The 21550-nt window shown below is 38.8% G+C and overlaps 1 protein-coding gene across 5 annotated transcripts in view; it reads right to left on the bottom strand.

Moving 5' to 3' along the window:
• The window catches only part of KCNIP2 (potassium voltage-gated channel interacting protein 2), a 113433-nt gene that overhangs the window by 25767 nt on the left and 66116 nt on the right, over window positions 1-21550 (bottom strand). Inside the window, exon 1 of one of the 5 annotated variants that reach the window (XM_087932876.1) lies at window positions 13722-13867. The exons of the other annotated variants lie outside the window; for them this stretch is intronic. Coding sequence (XP_087789002.1) covers window positions 13722-13839 — 118 coding nt within the window. The 5' untranslated portion in view covers window positions 13840-13867. Of the gene's footprint in view, window positions 1-13721; window positions 13868-21550 lie in introns of those variants that run through there. 5 annotated transcript variants of the gene reach the window in all.

Genomic DNA, 21550 nt, shown 5'->3' on the forward strand with positions numbered 1-21550 from the left:
CAGGAAGAAGGTAGGGGTTCCCCACATCACAAAAGCTTTCTTCAATTAGTTATTATCTCTTGAATAGTTTTACTTTCTAGTTACTAACTCATGATAAAAAAACACAAAAAGAGGAGGAGGAGGAATGGAATAGAAGTAAAGATGCTGGCCTATAGATCAGGAGATTGTGAGTTCTAATCACACCATAGGCATGAGAGTCAGCTTGGTGATTTTGAGCCAGTCACTCTCAGACCAATCTACCTCACAGAGGGGGAAATAGGAAGAAGAAAGAGTATTAGGTTCGTAGCCCTTGAGTTACCTATAAAGTAATAAAGGCTGGGTTTAAAAAAAAATCTTTTAAAATGCCTTTAAACATTGGAAAAATGACCAGGTAGGTAGGTTGATCTTCACTTTGCTTTTTTGCCACATTTTTTAGATGTTCCAATATAAAGAATTGGATGTTACATTGACAAGGGTGGCTAATAGAATACAATAGAATACTTTATTGGCCAAGTGTGATTGGACACACAAGGAATTTGTCTTGGTGTAAATACTCTCAGTATACATAAAGACAAGATACATTCGTTAAGAATCAAAACGTACAACACTTAATGATAGTCATAGGGTACGATCAATGAAGTCAAAGCCATATGTGAAAAACATAAACTGAGATACAGTAAATCTTAAATATATGCAGATTAATTATAATAACCATACCTATATGGAAGATGCAGCAGATAGCCTGTTAGAATAAGTAAATTAGGAACGCCAACCTAGAACATCGGTAGTTATAAAACTTAAGTTTGAGGAAGTAGGCCTTTTTGCCTGGAAGATGAATACTGAATCGGTGCTGAAAGATATTGGAACATATCTGATTTTCTAACTAGTGCACAATAGCAGTGCAGACATGTCTTTACTACATTCAAGCAGCTTGTTTTCTGTTCCTTTGCAACACTCTACATTACTTAATTTTTTATCTTATGTGGTGACTTCTAAAGTACATGATATAAGTATTAAAACACCCACAGTAATTCTAATCATAATACCAGATGAAAACAGGAACCTAAAGTAAAAATAAAAATGCTGCCTACCTGCTACATTTTTCATGAATTGCAATTTCCAAATAATTTTAAAGAGTTGCTCCATTTACAGCTTATTCTGGTAATCAAGAAAGGAAGTAAACAAAGCATGAAATCTGATGGACTCTTAATAGTCTTAGTTAAGGCAAACTTATACAGCTGATGCAGAGTCTTTGTATCTTCTGCCTCACCCAGCTGCTTTTTTTGTGGATTCCTTGAATTTCTTTGAACTGGTTGTTTGCTTGCAAATGTTTTGTTACCAGACTAAGCAACATCTTCAATGATAGAAGTGAGTGGGGTTTGCTCTCTGTTTATATACCACAACCTGCTGTTAGTGTTGATGGGGTGTTACTTTCTCCTTGGTGGTTCCTTGATTAGGCTGTTGCTTACCGCTTGAGCTATGTATATTCTCTGCTATTGCTTTTCCTGTACCAGCTTTGGCTAAGGTCCAGGGAGATGTAGAAGATGGCATGAACAGCAAGAGTCAATGTTGCAGCATAGAAAGATCATAGTCAATTTAAAGTAAAGCCAAAGTTGCCAAAAGCCAGCATGTGAGAATTGAAAGTGCAATAGCAGGGAGCCAAATCAATAGAACCCATTACAAAAATACTCAAGGCTAACCATAGAAAGCCCAGCAATAGATTGGTTGCATCAACTGTAATTCTAAAAACTGCAGACATTTGAAACAGTAAATGAAGCTTTCATGACTTCATACATTTCTTAAGTTTATAGGGCATCTTTGGGAGCCAAGATCTAAGCATCAGACTTCTGCTTATCTTGTTGGCTGGCTGGCTAAAGTGCAATAGCAATAGCACTTAGACTTATATACTGCTTCACGGTGCTTTACAGCCCTCTCTGAGCTGTTTACGGAGTCAGCATATTGCCCCCAACAATCTGGGCCCTCATTTTACTGACCTTGGAAGGATGGAAGGCTGAGTCAATCTTGAGCCAGTGAGAATCGAACTGCCCATCTGCCGGCAACTAGCAGTCAGCAAAAATAGTTTGCAGTACTGCATTCTAACCACTGTGCCACCATGGCTCTTGTGTGCACCTAGCCAGTGTGGTTTGTAAAGAATATTATAAACCTTAAAATGTTCTATATTGTTAGAACTTTGAAACTTATTTAATAAACAGTTATTAAGGTTGTTGAACACAATGAAAGAACCAAGCCTAATCTTGAATTGCTGGTAGAAAGTTGCTTATGGTGCATCTTTTTCACAGAGATGAACATCCAAGAGAATATTCTTATAAGATCCATCAAATATTTGTCTTCTTTCATCTGCTCCAGAAAAATAGTGTTTTTCTCTTATAGTCCATCTATAATATGCCAAGAAGATGCCTTCAGTTCTGCAGCAGGCTCTCTTCTATACACTGAAGCCAATTTAGGGATCTAAGAGGAGAATATATCTGGTGGGAATTGAACTACAAATAGTTCTTGAATTATGACCATTTATTCAGCAACCATTCAAAGTTATGGTGGCGCTAAATGAAGACACAGCTGATCCCCAAAGTTAGGACCATTGTAGCATCTACACAGTCAAGTCATAAAAATCCAAGTGCTTGGCAGCCCACCTGCATTTACAACAACAGAGGCACCTCAAACCCTCCCAACCATCTATTTCCTTTCATATAGGATGTTTTTGGCCCCTGCACTCTGGTCCCTTCTGTCCTAGCTGACTTTGCCATCATCTTGTTCCCACCATTGACCAAGCATGCTCAGCCTGTCCCTTTGCAAGGCAGCTGCTGGCCACAGGAAGCTTTCTTCCCCATGAAGATGACCTCACATGACCAGCAGCTGCTTTGCAAAAGGCCAGGGCAGGCATGCTGTCAACAGCAGGAACAATAAGACAACAAAGTTTAGCTGGGGTGGCCAAACGCAGAGTGGTGAGGATGACTGGGGCTGGGCTGGGGCTTTCTAAGGCGGATGTGGCTTTGTGCCATGCTTCTGGGGTTTTCTGGGGAGCCTGCAGCTTTGTTCCATGCTGTTGGAATGGTTGGAGCTTCCCACAACAGTGCCATGCTACTGGAGAAGGCTGAGGTTTCCAGGGGCAGCTGTGGTTTTGCACCACATTGCTGGGGTGGGGTGGGATTTCTTGGGTAGCTGCAGCTTTGTATCATGTTGCTGGGGTAAGCTGGGGTTTCCCAAAGTGACTTCAATTGACACTCTACTGCTAAGACAACAGGGGCTTCTTGGGGTGATCACAGTTTTGCACTGTGCTGCAACTCAGGGTTTTTTTTTGTACTCCAGATTAGCAGCACACCAAGAAACCGCTGGTCCTCAGCATGACAAGCAGCTCCAGGGCCATGCAGGACAAGATGAGGAGGAGGAGGAGGGAGAATAGGCAGTTTGGGGGATTTCAAGAGTAAGGAGTCCCTTATCTTTCTCAGGGCTGAGAGAGACCAAGCTGGAAATGGCTTGGATTGAGGTGAGTCCTTGCCTAAATAGTGGTAGAACTGGGTTAACAATGGGTAACAGGGAGTGCCAGGATTGTTGTCACTAAGTGATGTGATTACATGACATCGCACTTTAACACTGCATCACCTAGCAATGGAAATTTGGATCGCAACTGTGGTCATAAGTCAAGGACTACCTATAGAGGAAGGGATTACAGAAGAAGGTTTAAAAAATTGCATGTTGTATGTACCACAGAGAAAAGAAATTTAGGCATAATGGCTGCATTCAAACAACAAAGAAAGGCAGTTTGGTGTATGGTTAAGGCACCAGGCTACAAACCCTTAGGCATGGAAGCTGGGCCAAGTGATTTTGGGCCAGTCACTATCTTTCAGAATAACTCACCTCATAGGGTTGCTTCAGGGAAAATAAGAGGAAGGAGGAATATTGGGTTACCATCTTGAATTATTTATGCAAGTAATAAAGTGGGATAAAAAGTAACTTTAAAAAAAAATCTTTAGCCTGGTCACAAAATCAATCCATTTTTTTAAATTTAAATGAAACACATTGAAAACAACTAACCAGATATTCCAAGTTCACAGAACAACTAAAATGTTAACTATCAATTAAAACAAAAATTCAGCAATAAAAATCAAATTAATCAAATTTAGCATATTGTACAGATTTAACTGCTAGGGCATCCTTTGGTCCAGAAATACCTGTACAATTTGTGATGTTTTCCTGCAATACTGTCTAGCCTGACAGGTTATCCCATGGAGACTGATTGCCATTTGTAGGAGTCAAACTAGCTCTTACTGTTTCATTCTTCAACTATTTTTACTATCAATATCCTCTCTGGATTCTTTACCAGGAAAACAGGTACATGGCCTCTTGTGGCCATCTGGCTTAGCCAGAGGCAAGATGAGCAAGAAGAGTGAATGTTTTGGGGGAAAAAAGATAACTGCCTAAAATAGAAAAGGAAGGTAATTGCTGTATGCCATTCATCCACACCGGATCATTTATTCCTCCACAATTTTTTATTCAGGCTACAGTTTTATACCATTTATCTATCCTGGGACAAATGGAAAAAGTAGAAAGTCTGCTTTCTTCTCAATAGGTATGCATAGGAACGAATGCTTGTAAATCCAGACTGCAATTCAGAACTCAGTTACTCAAAAGTAAGCAGAAGTGAGTGTCCCTGTGGATGATTGAGCTAGTGCTAGAATTGCATCTAGATACAACTTGCAGTTGGATTATGAGAATAAAGAAGCAAGCAACTGGTGATCTTCTTTTTTCAAAAATATAAAATGCAGCCATTTATCTAGTACCAGCAGGCTTACAGGTGTAATTCAAGGTCATGGCCTAAGGACTGGTTATCTAAGTGACCATGTGTTTCCATAGTTTCAGCCTGACCTGTGTGATCAGGCAGAGTTGGCATGTCCCCGGTCCCATCTGTTAAACTGTGTCATCTGACAGGATCTGGGAAGCCTGCCTTTTCTGTTGCAGCACCTGCCCTCTGGAAAAACATTTCCTCTGAGTTCCACCTGGCACCACCCTGTTCATATTTAGCTCTACCTCAGGGCTTTGATTACATTGAACGGTGGATTCTGTATACTGTACTGTTTCTAGAATGGATGGCTGCTTTTCTTTCCAACGTCTGCATTTTTTTTATTTGTACTTTTTAGTAATGATTTCATTATTTCCACCACTTGGAACCTAAGTTGGATAGCCTTATTAAATACATACATACATCTTCTAATGTTATGAACTTACCTTAAAGCTCTTCTAGTGCAGTTTCCTGCTTTGAGTAGGTATTTTTATACTATCCTAAACAAATAGCTATCCAAACGTTGCTTGAAAACCTGCAATGACTGGGGACTCAAGACTCCAGGAAGTAGGCTATCCACTGTTTAATAGATCTTGCAGCCAGGAAATTCTTCCTCATTTTAAGTTTGGATCTCTCTCTGTAAAGCTTCAACCCATGATTCTTGTCCTCAGGAATTATAGAGGATGGTCTATCTACACCTTCTTCCTTGTGACAGTCCTTCAAGTATTTGAAAATTACTATCACCCCTCTCCTTAGCCTTTAGGATAAATATATCTAGTTTCTTAAACAGTTCTTCATAGGACAGTCCAAATCCCTCACTGTCCTTCAGCATGTTTCCTTGTATTTTCATGACCAGATCTGGAAACCTGTACTCTATATGTTAGTTAGTTCCATAACTGAGGCTTAGAATTTAAGGAATAACAATTGTGCTATGCAAGTCTTGTTGATGGGACCATTGAAAGAGATTTAGAGGTAATGTCTCACCCTCTCCCCTAATAGCTGAGATCCTCTTGGCCTAGCTCTGCTGTTAGCACAGTCACAGGGTGCAGAAAAAAAATTCAGAATTATATATCAGAGGTATATCATCAAACAGTCATATAACCTTTTGTACATGATTCATCTATTCTACACTCCCAGCAGGAGAAACTTTGGCAAAATATTGCACAGAATATACAAGGAGGGCATAAACAAGGTATCAACGTGTATTTACTGGTATCAAACAGCAGTACTGGTAGCCCTCAAATGAGCCCAAAATTCTGGAGAAATGGTAGCGGAAATGGTGAGTATTTCAGAGAACTAGCAATTACCACCTCTGACTGGCCTGCCTCCATCTATTCTCTGCCTCCCGAATCCCAGCTGATCAGCTGGGCCTTTTTTTGTTGCCCTGCACAGGAGAACGGAGCTGGAAAACCAGGTTAGTGGGGTGGGGAGGGAATGGGGATTTTGCAGTATCCTTCCCCTGCCACGCCCACCAAGCCACGCCCACCAAGCCACGCTCACAGAACTGGTAGTAAAATTTTTTGAATCCCACCACTGATTTGTTAAGTGAATGTTGTCCCCATTTTACGACCTTTCTTGCCCCAGTTAAGTGCATCACTGCAGTAGTTAAGTTAGTAACATGCTTCTGAATCTGGCTTTCCCACTGACTTTGCTTGTCAACATGGGATCACATGACCTTAGGACACTGCAACTGTCATAAATATGAGTCAGTTGTCAAGCATCTGAATTTTGATCACGTGACTATATGGGGATGCTGCAATGGTCATAAGTGTGAAAACTGGACATTTAGACATGTTTTTCAGTGCCATTGTAACTTTGAATGGTCACTAAATGAATAGCTATAAGTTTACAACATTCTCTACTGGCATAAAAAGAGAGTCACTTTAAAAGAGAGTTACAAAGTACAGCAGGTACCTAAACTAGGCTGATTCCTTAACCATAATGTCCACAGGGGAATCTGAAGTTTTGAATTAGTTACTTAATGAACTAGACTCATTAGGATCCGATTTAATATTCAGTACCCAATAATGGACCAGGTCCTAAACCATCCTCTGCAAAGTTGAATCTCCCATAGCTACTCCTACCCCCAGTCATCCAAAAACAAAAAATGGAGGGTTCTAACACTTCAGAATTAATGAACCTCTCTTAAGAGCAAATTCAGCTTTGAAACTTTTTAAAAACTTTGATTGCAAATGTTTGCTGCAATAATAGCTATTTTATGGAGTAGGAATAGTTAATAGTTAATTTGATCTGTACTACTTTCAAAAAGTTGGTGTTGTATCTTCCCACCCCAAAGCCAGATTACTCATATTGTTCAAAGCACTTAAAAGTTTTCATACAGTGATGTAGCTTCTTTAAGGCCCTTGGATAGAGGAGAGCTATCACCAATCTGCTTGCAGAATGAGAATTTTGTACCTTTGGTTTGCTAATAATATAATACTATTTAATAAACTGCATATGTTCCACAACATTTTTAATATAGTCTAATTGAATACATTGATTTTTAATAGAAATTCCTGTAAACATTTCAGCTTCCATTAGTATAAATGGTATGTGGGAATGTTCTTGAGAGGCAGGGGGAAGAGATGCTGCCTAGGGAATGATTAGATAAGAGGATGCACAGCCCACAGCTGCATAATGGGCAGAAAGGCACCTCCCTAACTTCTCAGGCTGAAAAGGAGACAACGGGATATTTATACTATCTGGCTTGAAAGAGTCCATTAATGTAGCCTTATAATAATGTAGAATTAGCTCATCTGGTCATGCTTCCTTTCTGGATGACCTAGGAAGGCCAACGATTAGTCTCTCTGATTGTAGATTGTGAGTACTTCTGCTTCTTTTATATTGTGTTCTCTATATTAAAATATTTGGGTCATCTATCTGAATACAGTACTGGACAGTATGCAGCAGGTGAAGTGTCCAGGGTGCTGAAACTGCTGCTCATACCTGTTCCAAGAACAGGATTCAGTACTTCGAATACACAGCTATCTGAATAATAAACAATATTAAGTTGAAAGAAGTTGCATTTCTTTTATACTCTGTAAAAATTCACCTCTTCTTGTGAAAGCCTGAAACTGCAGGAGACAAAAACATCAGCACAAACTTTACAACTCCAATGGGCTAGAAACCAGGGAGGTATTACAGGTAATAAGGACATACTGCTTTCTCACTCTCCTTCCTTTCATTCAGATTTAGTGCAATAGGAAAGATATTTTGGTCTGATTTGTGTAACCATCAAATCATACCTGATAGGATATATATAAAGTCACGTTCACCATGAGTTTCTTGACTGAATTGCAATCACATAGGAAGGAAAACAGAAGTAGTCCAGAAATGACATCACAACTGCAATACACAGGGCTGAAAAGTTTTATTTATACATTTGTTAGATATATATCTTCTTTGAACATATCAATGTAACATGCATACCATTCTTCTTCCAATATATATCCAGAGCAACTCTATGATATATAATAGGTCAGACTGCGAAAAAGTGACTGATTCAAAGTCAAAATAAAAAAGCTATTAAAGAGGAAACCTTGTTTCAGAAGAAAAATTGTCAAAGTTGTCACCATAGTACCAATATTAATTGTGTTCACATTGGCATCTTATTTATGAGTTATGCAAGATCCTTACCCACATATAAAACCTTAGTAGATACATCTATTGTATTATATTAATGTATATAAGTTCCTGATGTTAAGTAAAAGCTAAGCAAAATTTTCTCATTTAACAAAATACTGTCACATTTATCTCACTGCCCACTACTTCAAAATCTATATTTAAGTCTTGTGTATAAAGCCGTTGGAGATGTATGTGTGTTAAATTTCATACTCCTATTTTCAGGTATAATTAGTAATCTCATGAGTCAAGTGCCTGTAGAAACTGTCAAAAAGGCAGTCTTATAAAACTGAAAATTAGAACAAAAGACTGCACAAGGAAGACATTTCTTAATTAGCATTCATTAGGAACTGGATTTGAACAGCCACTGAATTTACAGTAAACCGAAACAATAAAAAGAACCATATCTGATAAGCAAGGATTTTGCAATTTTTTAAATCAGTTCTATTTTCAAGGTGGTTTCATTTTGATTATGGAATAGACCATAATTAATATAAAATTGAACACATTTTTTTTCATGATGCTTGACCTTTACATATGAGGATTTAGCTGATTCTAATTATCAAATTAGAATTGATGGCAATCTAAACACAATGGACAAGCTATCATTAGAGGCATCAGAGAAATGTTTTATATCGGCCATGCTGTCTGCAATTCTGGGAAGTGCAGTTCTAGTGTGTTTGGGAAAGCCTGGTATAGATCATTAGGAAAAAGCAATTCCATCTGTGCCTTTACTTGATATACTTTGTGCATATAACATTAAGGCGATTAAAATAAAAATGAATAAGCAACGTTACATCAGTGCCACTAGTTTATTTCAACGTGTTCAGGAGTTCATGGAAAAGAAAAGGATGGATGGATTTCTATAGCCACCCATCTCAACAAATTACTCTGGGCAGCATACATTATAATGTAACATGGACTAAGGTTATGGATGGCTATGCGTTTACAAATTATTCCTCTTTTTTGCAAGGAGTAGGTGTAGAGGGGTGCAATAACTTATGTTAGTGCAAGACGTACAGCAGCTCAGGGCAGGGCAATAATTTTTGCTCCTTATTCTCATCATTTCAATGCCAGTAGGTCATATTCTGATTGCAGAAAATCTGCAAATTATTTTCTAGAATTGGGGAGCAGAACTGATAGTGTGAATGTGCCCTATATCATTTATAAAAATGAATGCATATTAATTCTATTTTAAAAAAAGGTCTAACATGCATTGTTGCCTCAAGATAAGTTGAATGGCACATACAAATCTAATAAATAAATTGTCCTTTGTGTACATGATAAACAAATAATAGACATTACAATAGTAGTGACTTTGGAATAGCACCCAGAAACCACCTGCTATCCTTGAATCCATCAAACCCGGAATACAAAGGTTTTAGCTACAACATAGGACTTTATATAAGATGATAGAGCTAGATCAGCTAATCTAGTTCTCCGATCAGTACAGGAATCCCCAGAAAGAAATACATTGGATGACAAAAAATTTGGCAGCATGCAATAGGGATTTCCTTCCTTGTGCTCTGCTCATGAAATATAAGGCCTTGTCTTAATTGTTTCCAGGATCACTGACTCTGTACTCTACCCAGTTCTGTGTTTCCTGTTACATTTGTCTTTTGGACAGCTACATGCTGGTTAGGAATGAACTACTGCAAGGTAAGTATCTGTATTACTCCTTCTTTTTTGGCAGTTCCTCTAGACTCAGTCAAGGGGATATAATTTAGTGTAGTGACATTCATACAGTCCCCCCCCTCCAAAAAAAGCTGAAATTAGAAGCAAGGCATAAAGGTTTACTAAATTCCCCCACTGCAGCTCACTTTTTTTATTTTCCATTATATGGTACTCAGAATTTTTCTACTACCAAGAGGGACTATGCATTAACATTCAAAAGGAAGAGATAATTCCATTTCCATTACATACAAATATAATAGGTTCCTGGCACAGGATCTAGAGTTACAGGACTATCCCACTAAAAACATCTGCATTTTGTCTCACACAGAAATGTCTTTGGTCTCAGATTCCCATCCTTATAATGGAAGTGATAATGACTTTCTTCACAGAGATATTTGAAGCAATGAGATAATGAACAGTAAAATACTTGGCACACTGAAACTGTGAAAGTATTCTTTATAATGTGTGACATTACCCCGAATGTTTTACACCAGATTCATAAAGAAATTATCAACAAATAGCTCCAATAATGTGGAACACAAAATCTACAAATTAGGTAGGATGAGAGAAGGTCCTAAAATGACCTTGGTAGTAGTTTTCTTCAGTACTGGTTTTAACAAACAAAAAATATCAACGTTTGTTTTTCTAGTTATAACTGGTCTCCTGGTCTGACTTGATCTCTTAACAGCCTTCAGTATCACTGATCATGAAATCTTTCTGAGCTACAGGTAGTTGCAAGGATTGGAGGGAAGCAGTGTTTTGATGTGCTTCTCTCTTCTGAGAGGTCAGTCCGATCAGTAGGGATAGTAAGGAGAAGCCAAGACCTCAGGAAATCTGCTAAATGATCTCAGAGGGCAGTGATGGCTAACCTTTTTGGCACCGAGTGCCCAAAGCACATGCACATGCACCCCAAAAATGCAATGCGTGTGCATCCCCCGTACATGTGCCCCACCCCAGCGCATACACCCCCAGCATATGTCCCATCCCCGCACATGTGCGGCAGAGACCAAAGACCAGCTGGCCAGCAGGAGGCATGTGCCCATGCGTGACGGAGCTGAGCTGGGGCAATGGCTTGCATGCCCACAGAGAGGGCTTTGCGTGCCACCTGTGGCACATATGCCATAGGTTCACCATCATGGTCATAGAGCTTGGCTCTCAGTGTTCTGTTGTTTAATACCTTCATGAAGCTGCTAGAAGAAATCACCCATCGGCTTTTGGTAAGGCATTGTCAGTGTACTGATAATACTCAAATATACATCTGAACTCTGGGCCAGGCAGACTTGAGGAGCAATGCTTTGAGAATGTTAGAGTCTGAATGGGGAGAAATGAAACTGAATCCCTGTGAGTTGGAGTAATGCTGGATTTGAAAGAAAAGCTATTTCCAAGGATAGGCAATGGAGTTCATTCTCCAAGCCAGAGGTGAACTGCAATTCAGGGATTCGCTGGGATTCATAGCTTGATCAGTAAATGAAAGCTGCAGCCAGGAGACCCTTTATACCAGGGATCTCCAACCTTGGCAACTTTAAGACTTGTGGGCTTCAACTCCCAGAATTCCTCAGCCAGCTTTGCATTTTGGGAGGTGAAGTCCACAAGGCTTAAAGTTGCCAAGGTTGGAGATCCCTGCTTTGTGCAATTGTATCTTGTGCACCACTTGGAATAGGTTTGCTTTTGTTGTTTTGCCGCTGCAACTCATTCCCCACTGTGTTACCCTCAAAGACTATTTGGATGTTTCAACTATTCCATCGTGTTGTGGCCTTAATAGTTATACACATATCTAGGTTTGTGGCAACATATTCAGTGACCCTTATTGATTGTTGTTTATTTAATAAACTATGGTGATAAAAGCTCTTATTTAACATGATGCGTGTGTGGAGTCTTCAGCTGGCATGCCTTTCCTGGATTCGCAGTATTTTTCATTACTTGGGCAAGAAACTAGTTTAGCGGTGGACAGGAATTCAAAGATGTTTTAAAAACAGAAAATGATAGCAATTTCAACAACTGTACTGATTTTATCAGTGTGGTGTACTGATGGGTCATTTTCATGGTACTGAATGACAATGGTTGGTAGAAGGCAATAGCCATAGGCCATTAATCTGGTACCTCATTATTTTACTTAATGCAGTAGCTCCTCTCGAGTCTTATAGCCCCTCAATTTACTGAATATGGATCTCTCTTTAGGAAATGAGGAATCTGCTTGATGCAGAAGATAATGTTCCACTCTCCAATTAATTAACAATTTAAATAGGTACAATTCTTCCAAGCTGATCTCTCCCAAAATCTCCTTATATTCAGAAGGGAATACAGCTAGACAATGGAGGCATCCCTGTGGTTCAACCTTCAATGGAGATCATTCAGCATCCATTTAAAACTGCTGTTCATTCCTGTCCTGGTGATACTGCTTCTAAATATTCATGTTTCACTTCACTTTTACACATATGCATTTGTATGTTCTTGTGTACAAAATTGTACGGTAAAATAAAATGGTGAAAAGAAAAATCGGTCAAAGCTTCTGCAATTTGATATGCAATAATAAGAATTAGGAGCTGCTTCAAAGGATGCAGAGTAAAGGAGCACATCTCCACTCTCCAATAGTCATAGACATTTAACATGATGGAAGAAGAGATTATGGCAACTCTCTGGAAAGTGTCCGCTGAAGCAACCCTGGAAAATTGATGCAACTGTAGTCTCATCTCTAGGGTTTTATAAACGTTATGGCAAGTAATAACTACAAATCTCAATTTTACAGGCAAACCATTGGAACCAAAACTATGGGTTTTTTTTATTTCCCTAGTAAAGTGAGCAGACATTTGTATATGATGTATATAGTTCAGTCTGTGCAATTCCAGGAATTGATCTGAGCTGAATAAAAAAGCATTAAATTTAGAAGCTAAGCTCATTTAACACACATAACACAGTCATTAATAACTAAAGAGGGCATATTCAGCATGCTTCTCCCTAACTCCCCCACCCATGGCAACTGATACTAGATTTTAGATTTCAAGGTTTTCAGATCAAAAGAAGGAACTAAGTTCCACAAATTCTAAGTGCAGAAATTTAAATACAGAGAATGTCCATCAGGCCATAGATCAGTTTGGGCCATGGAATAATATCGTGGCATGAGGGTTTTTTTAAATAGGAACGGTGCTGGTTTAGAAGAAAGGCCATCATAGTCCAGTATTTTATTGCTACTATAACCGGTCAGAAAAATCTGTAAAATATGGTATAAATAAAATATCCTCCTCTTAAGGAAGCCCTTTTGCAACTATAGCAAGAAGGACATTGCTTTCAACACAAAACACTGATGCACTATCATTATATGATCATCATCAGAAGCCATCAATATCCCTGAAAAAAAAAAATTAAGTCCTTGTGGATCATTAGCTTCCTACATGGAGGGGATATTCCCAGGAAAATGGGTACCTGTGAAAGAGAGTAGATGCTACTGAAGACAAGTAGTTACGCAAGAAATATGCTGATAGTTCAGAATGGAAAAAGGACTCAAAATAAGGGAAAGAAACTGAGAATGCCGGAGGTTGGGAGACCCTCTCCCACTTTCACAGACATGCCTGCCAGCCTGCCTATCATCTGCCCGCTACGCAAGAAGCCATTCCTTTCTGCCCACTGCCAGGGCCTCCCAGCCCACACCTACCTTCAATGCCACTGAGGATCTTGAAGCATTTTGTAGTGAACCAGTAGGATATGATCAGGAGAATGATGATCAGGGAGGCATACAGGAGGCTGTCACTATGAGGGGATTCCTTCTCCATATCGCCATGCCAGGTATGTGTCCCCCCCGCCCCGACTTCTCCTTTTGCCTGAGCTCCCTGGGTCTCTGTTGCATTAGCTTCTCCAAGGCAATCTAGAGCTCTCAGGCATGCACATGAACCTGGCTCCCCTGACCAATTACGTTAATTGCTCTCCTCCAACACATGGCGCCTATCTAAAAATAACTGGCTGGCCCGGGGGGAGCTGGGGGGGGGGACGTACAAGAGATAGGAAGAGAAGATATGTTATTGGATCAAGATTGGGCCCTGTTCCACTGACACTTCCTCCATGAATTGGCTGCCATTCTTGTTTCTCTAATACTTGAGCCTTTTTCTGTTCCACAGCAATCATTTCTGCCTGGCTGATCAGAATTTCCCCCCTTTGTTTTTAGTGAGCTTTAATAATAATGAATTGGAAAATCTTAAGCTGTACTTAATAATAGCACATGTATTCAGTGATTACAAATGTTTGGCAGCTACGGTTAGGGTTTTTCTTATTTTTCTTCTGCTTTTCTGAGAGACAGTGTAACTCTCCCCTCTGGGCAATATTATCCTTCAGGGGTGTGAAGATCAGAAGCCAGAACCCTAGCTAATCTTGATTTTCTCTTGTATTCATATTTGATTCTTCCTCACATAATTCCTCCTTTAATACTATAGCCTATACCGCAGGATAGTGAGTTGATTCACTACAATCCAGAGGTTAATACTTTCCTCTTATTTAGTCCAGAAAGCCATAAAAGGTTGCCTGTGACACCCTTAACATAGCTTGAGAACATGCGATGCTGCCAATTTCCTATTGGATTGGTATGGATTGGTCAGCAGTTGTAATAGGTATATACTCTGAAATTCATGATAGCAGAAAGGAGGAATCTAAATTTACTATACAAGCAGATTCTATCAAGTTGGACCAATGCTTTAACTAGCTTAGTAGTAGTAATATATGTCTAGACTAGTTTTGACTTCTTTCTCAGCCATATCTAGAAAAACTACGAATTGAATCTCATATCAGCTGCTAATGCAATTACATTGAAATTGCAAATTCAGAATTATTTTGCAAAGTTACATGTGCGAGTATGTTTATACAAAGAGTTATTTAATTTTCACTCACCTCCAAATATCTAAAATCTTTGCATCTAAGCTACATCAATTAAACAAATGGCCAAACCAGTTCAATAAATAATAGAAGCTTCAATTGTGTTAATTGTGATATCCTCCTTAATCCTTAATTGTGATATACTTCTATCAAAGTAATTCTCCTGTCTCGTGTTTACAATCATTCATCAAGCTTTCGCATCACATAGATGTCTTTCTTCTGGCATATGCTCAGCAATAATAATAATCAATCTAGTTGATACTTAAAAGGGTAATGAGGGAACTTCAGCAATAACAGCAATATTTGTTTGCATAGCAAATATCTTGGAGTTAATACTTAGACACCATGGATCAGTCCACATGACTAAATAGTATTATAGTATCTCCTTTGTCCACAGAAACATAACATTTGTATTACACAAATGTCCTTTATTTCATTGTGGCTACAGTGAAAGGCATTAATCTCTATGAAGTTACAAACTATAGTCTAAAATGATCATTTCAAGAAATGTGTATGGTAAAATAAGGAAAAATAAGGCCAAGAATAAATGGGTGCTAAATGAAGGTGGACTGAATACAAAAGTGAAAGAAGTAAGAGAAGAAAATATTTTAGAGGTGGTTTAGACACAGGGGTGGGATTCAAATTTTTTAACAACTGGTTCTGTGGGCGTGGCTTAGGTGGTGGGTGTAGTCTGGTGGTGTGACTGGGTGGACATGGCTTGGTGGTCTTGTGACTGGCTGGGCATGGCCAACTCAACATCACTCACATCAAGACACGCATCACCACACCTGGCCTCTCATGACTGTGGGGATGCTACAACAGTCGTAAGTGTGAAAAATGGTCATAAGTCACTTTTTTCAGTGCCATTGTAACTTTAAATTGTCACTCCACACAAGCAAAGTACCAGCAAAGGAGGGGGAAAAAACTCCAGAGAAGTTCCTGAGACAGGAAGTCTAGTCCTGCCAAGAATGTAATAAGGGTTAATGGAGAGACAGATTCTGTAAGCAACACCAGAATGTTTCCTTCCTGCCTTCCTTACAGGATTAGGCCAGTAATTTCTTCTAACAACTGGTTCTCCGAACTGCTTAGAATGTTAACAACTGATTCTAGTGAATAGGTGCGAACTGGTAGAATCCCACCCCTGTTTAGACATATAGAAAAACGAGTGAAGATCAAACTTCAATGCACATCTGTGAAGAAAAAAGTGACTTAAGAAGAAGGGATGATCAAGGAAGTTCACATATCTAGTAATATTAATTTTGAGTTTAACATTACAGGGGTTTGTCTTTGTGCTCTTTTAATACTGTTAGTTGCCTAGAGTTGCTTGTGCGTAGGCAGCAATGTAGATTGATAGAAAATTTTAAAATATGGGAGAGATCCTAAAAAAGAGACCAGTGAGCATTTTTGGAAAAAATACAATGTATATAATAATGGACAAATGTAGTAAAAGCAAGAATGGTTTGCTAAGACAGAAATGTATTGAGAGATATAATGAGTACTATTGATATAAATATGGGTCTAGCCATATTCTCTTTCCATTTTTTATTATATGCCAATAATTTTTGGAGATACTATTTCTTTCTTTTCCACAGAATGTCCTGGAAAGGAATAGCAGGAGGACCACATATATATGTATGCAATTCAACTGAGGTGTATATCTAGTGTGTATTTAATATGCTAGATGTAGGCAACCCTTTTCAGGTAAAGTTCATGAGAAAAGTTATTAGACAGAGATGTTATTAAATAGATAGAAATGTCTATTGATCTGAAAAAAGAGTGAAAACTTCTTCTGGAATGATACTCATTTCCAAACAAAATAATGATTATGTTGAGTAAGTTGAATATTTTACAACTGAAGTAATATATAGTACTAGCATATATTTCTACAACTGTAGAAATGTAAGATAATTACACCTAGTGTATACATTTATGCTACTGTACCATTGAACACATCTAAGTTTCAAGAGTTTAGGATAAGTTATGTGATACCTGTGCCTCTTGCTAGCATCTTGCCTCTACTTTTTACTCACCTGCTTTTAGCTGCCACTTGAGGCAGTTGCTTCACTTTGCTTAATGAAAGAGTTGTCCCTACTATCATACCATATAATAACCTCAAAACCAAGGTGGAGAATTGTGACCCTCCAGATACTGCAGAACTAAATTCTAAGTAACCCCATTGCATATGGCTATGGATGAGGATTACAGATGTTGTATTTATGCAGCATTAGTTTCCCCAATCCTACATGAAGTTAATATTATTATTCCATTCAGTGCAGGTGGCAGAATTGAAGTTCAGAGAGAACTGATCAGCTACCACTACAAAACTAGCTCATGGAAGAAACAGTATTTGAACCATAGGCGCCTTGATTCCTAGTATAGTCTTTCAGCCACATTCAGCCAACTCCTTCTACATCGCCTTTCTGTTTAGAGAACTGGTCACAAAATAAATGTAATCAGATTTTTCTTTTCCCTTGTATTGCAACAAAATAATTTCTGTCCATCCTTACACTGAGCTCAAGTGGAAGAACCAGGTGCTTCTGTCTCTCTTTTCTCACTTCATCTGTAAAATATAGCTAAGCACGTATCTTTCTCACATATATATATACTTCGCCACCCACCAGTTCCCTAGCAAGACAGCATTGGTATAGAGCTAAAATTAGCCAGTCACCCACCTGTCTGGTATAAATAGAAGATTAAAGCAACACATAAGCAACGTTTCAAAATCTCTGAGCCCTAACAGGGTACCACAATGCCTGATGCCTACCCTAGACTGCATTACAAGCCAGTCCTTCCTGTCAGAGAGCAACAGGCATTTGGAGTCAAAGCCATTGCTATTAAACATAAAAGTCAAACAGAGCATGGCTTTCCTTCCAGCACCTCATAAGAATCCTGCTTAAATATTCTCCACCCAAACAAGTGTTATCCAGTCTCAGTGGACTGTAATTCCCGTTAGCTACTAGCTCTGATCCTCTTTGCTAGTTAGAGACCAGCAGTCTTAGTCCATCTCATTCTGACAATGCTAGATGGAGAGAGGGTCAGCTAAAGATGCCAAACAATTGATTATCCTACTGACAAACTCATAGCTTTTGATATAGCTCCACAGTGGCCTCTAAAACATCTGGTAAGTTATTCCAAGTTGAATAATTGGAATTTGTAGGCCTGTGCAGGAAATAACAGAAACCTTATACCCAAAGGTTCAGAGACAAAAGAGTTTTTAAAAAGTTAAGAGAAAGAAAAAGAAGAGAAAGAAGAGTTAAAAGAACTCCAAAAATCTAACCTGTCAATCTAAGTAGTAGGTAGAATCTATCAGAGACCAGGAAAACTGAATGTTACATAGCCAGATAGAATCAAGAATCTCAGCTCAAGCTCATGTTATCTTTCTGTTGCCTTTCCTCTCTGGCTCAAAGCCATATAGACACTGGCCTAATTCCCAGAACAAGAAAGCCAATCTGATGTAGTGGTTAATGCATAAGGCTAGAAACATGGAGGCTGTGATTTCTAGTCCTGCCCTGAGCATGAAACCAGCTGGGTTACCTTGGACCAGTATCTTTCCCTTGGCCCTAGGAAAGAGGCAATGGCAAACCACTTCTGAAAAACTTGCCAAGAAAACTGCTTAAGCAGTCTTTAAGAATTGGACACAATTGAATAGAAGAAGAGAAGAAATCAAAGGAAAGGAATAGGAGAATAGAATCAAACTGAATAGAATCAAAGGAGATGCAGGAAATGTCCAGCAATACAAGTGGAAATTGGATGCTGAATTTTATTTTATGGAGAATGATCTGAGTTGTGTTTCCTTTATTATTCATTGCTTTATTTTGTTCTACCTGGGTTCTGCATATATGCATTCTTGGCTGGTGAAGCAGCCACTGAGATAAACCTTATAGACTTCTCTCTTTCTTTTCCCCCCACCATTTCATTTTCCATTTAGTTTGTCAATCCTGATATTTATAATAAAATCTCTTTTTTTTTTCATGAATCTGCCCTTTCAGTCCAGGAATTTAGCCTTCATCACATGATCCAAGTACCACAGAAAAAGAAGAAGAAAAGCAGAAGCTGGTAGCAGCATTTATTGATTAGGCTCCCCCCCCCCCCAGAAATAGTAAGAGGGGGCAGTGAGTTTGTGGGTGGAGGATCTAAAGAACCCATAATGGGATCCAGGCATCCTGGTTTACCAAATTCCTGTGGATGCATGTACCACCATGTCTCATTGCAGCCTGACTAGATGGAATTCCAGCCTCTTCCATATAGTCCCATTTATACAATGACAAACTCGACTATCGCTTTTCACTTTATGTAGTCTGTAGTTTAAAGGAGATTTAAGATTGCAGAAGATCAAGAGATCTCAGTGTCAATCCTAGTACCACCATTCTCCACACTAGATATATAGCTTTTAATCAAGTGCCCGAAGATGTATCTTTATCTTTTACAAATTGCTCTCGTTTACAACTGCAAGTCAATCCTCTGAGCCCAACCTCAAGAGGTCTGTCCTAATTCACATGTCTTGGTGTCAGGTAGGCATGTTCTGAAACACTTCCCTACAAAAACAAGTATTTCAAGATGCAGGGCCAAAGGAAAAAAAAGTCTTTCCAGAATGCAAAGAAGTTCAGAGGAGAAATCCTAACCTAGTACTGACATTCCTGAGGCACTTAAAAGCTTTCTCAAAGGTGATGCCTATATTTCTGAATGTCCCTCCTATATATTAAAAACTGGATTATAGTACACTGGGCTGCACATACATTATATAGTTTTATATCCAGTTTATGCTTTGTCATTCATGTGCTATGAATTTTGTCCTTACTAGAGGTTCTCTGTAGGGGCTGTCTTCATATGAAAGAGTTTGTCTTCCCCTCTCCCAGGAAAGCTACTAGAAGCTTTAATAATTAAATGCTGTATTTCTGGTATGTTTTGGCCTTTGTACACCTCTTGTATACTGGCTTTTTAAAGGTTAGGGTTGCTTTAGAGACCTACAAAGAGCATAAATGCATGGATTAGTGGCAAAGTTACTTTTTCATCTCCATTGTAACCGTGCATGATTGCTGTAGAGGCAGTAACTAAATGAGGACTATTTGTTTTTTCACACATGCTATACTTCATGTACTATCACATTCAACTTAATACTTTCACAAAATACTCCATACTTTAAGCCTGTTAAGTTTATCCTAAAAAGCTTTTCTAAGGCAACAAACTCGCAATATGCTTTCTTTCTCACATATATATATATATATGTTTCTCAATGACTTTCTGCAAAGTAAAAATCTGGTGTGTACCCCTTATTCAATAAAGTTGAACTCTCCTTCCCAAATTTTATTCACTGAATCCCTTTGTAGTCCTTGTGCTTTTTTATTTATGAATTGAAATAAAATAATTTTGCTGTTCCATGCCTCAAAAGAAAAAAAGAAATTTGCACAGGCCTGACAATCTCCCAATGGCTCAGACATGCCTGTTACTTGACTGAGAATAGGACGCCCAATCTTTTCAGGACAGGAGAGTATATTTGGCTTTTGGGTGATATTCTGGGGGCCACTTCCACCAAAATGGCCATAGGGGATCAGGGCACAAATTATAGTGTGTTGTGTGCATTCTTAAAATAGCAGCAATTACAATCCTTAATCAAGGTGACTTCCCTTGTATTTGATTATATATTTTTTACTGTATGTCTTTCAGGGGCTGCATTTGGCTCTGAGGTTTCAATAATAGGAAAATCAAGACATTCATCTTGGAGGACTTTAGGTAATAAACAACACAGTAACTAGTCTAAAATGCTCCTTTCAGAGTTTGTGGTCCTGGCAAAGCAAAACCCCAAATGATTGAAAACACATTTCTGAACATTCAATTACCATTTGAGCAGTGGCATAGATACAGATAAAGTAGAATAAATTGCAGGTTTATTCTAGTTCAACTGTAAAGCACTCTATGAGATCAATAGGACACAAGGCAGGAAATTTTCTTTGCAATATTGAATTAAGCACTTTGCTAACACATTTCAACATGATGGTGTTTGACAGTGCATTGATGATCAGCATCAATTTCTCTATGAGCACATTATGTAGCCGGAGATACTATCATCATTTAGACTTTCCGTTTCACTCTCCGGATCCTGGGAATTAAATTAAAATAGCCCTCATGATAATTCGGAGTTACTATCTCCACAAGATAAAACACACACACACACACACACACACACACACAAACACACACGTAATACATCAAACATATCTATTACTTCTATTGTCTGTTCATATTTGGATTTGAACGATGATATGATTTCCTGACTTAACCCAATTTTCTCTGTTAACATGGTACCCTAGACATAACATCACTATATCAACTGGGTTCACTAACATGTGCTATAGCAGGGGTATCAAACTGGTGGCCCATGGGCTAGATGCATCCCACACAGGCCATGCCCACCCCAGCTCTGCTAAGGGGAAAAACAACATGAAACGTCCCATGACAGCAATGTGACTGGCGAGTTTGACACCCATGTGCTACAGTATATCATGTAAAAATAGCCCTTTTGGGTCTGGGCCTGGATAGGGCAGAATCCATTTGCCATTGTTCCAGAAACATACTCATTTATGCTGCCATGAAACATTGGGTCCCTCCATAGATAACAGAGCA

Source organism: Pseudonaja textilis, chromosome 4, assembly GCF_049901715.1.
Source record: "Pseudonaja textilis isolate UNSWEBS1 chromosome 4, rPseTex1.2, whole genome shotgun sequence".
Lineage (NCBI taxonomy): Eukaryota > Metazoa > Chordata > Lepidosauria > Squamata > Elapidae > Pseudonaja > Pseudonaja textilis.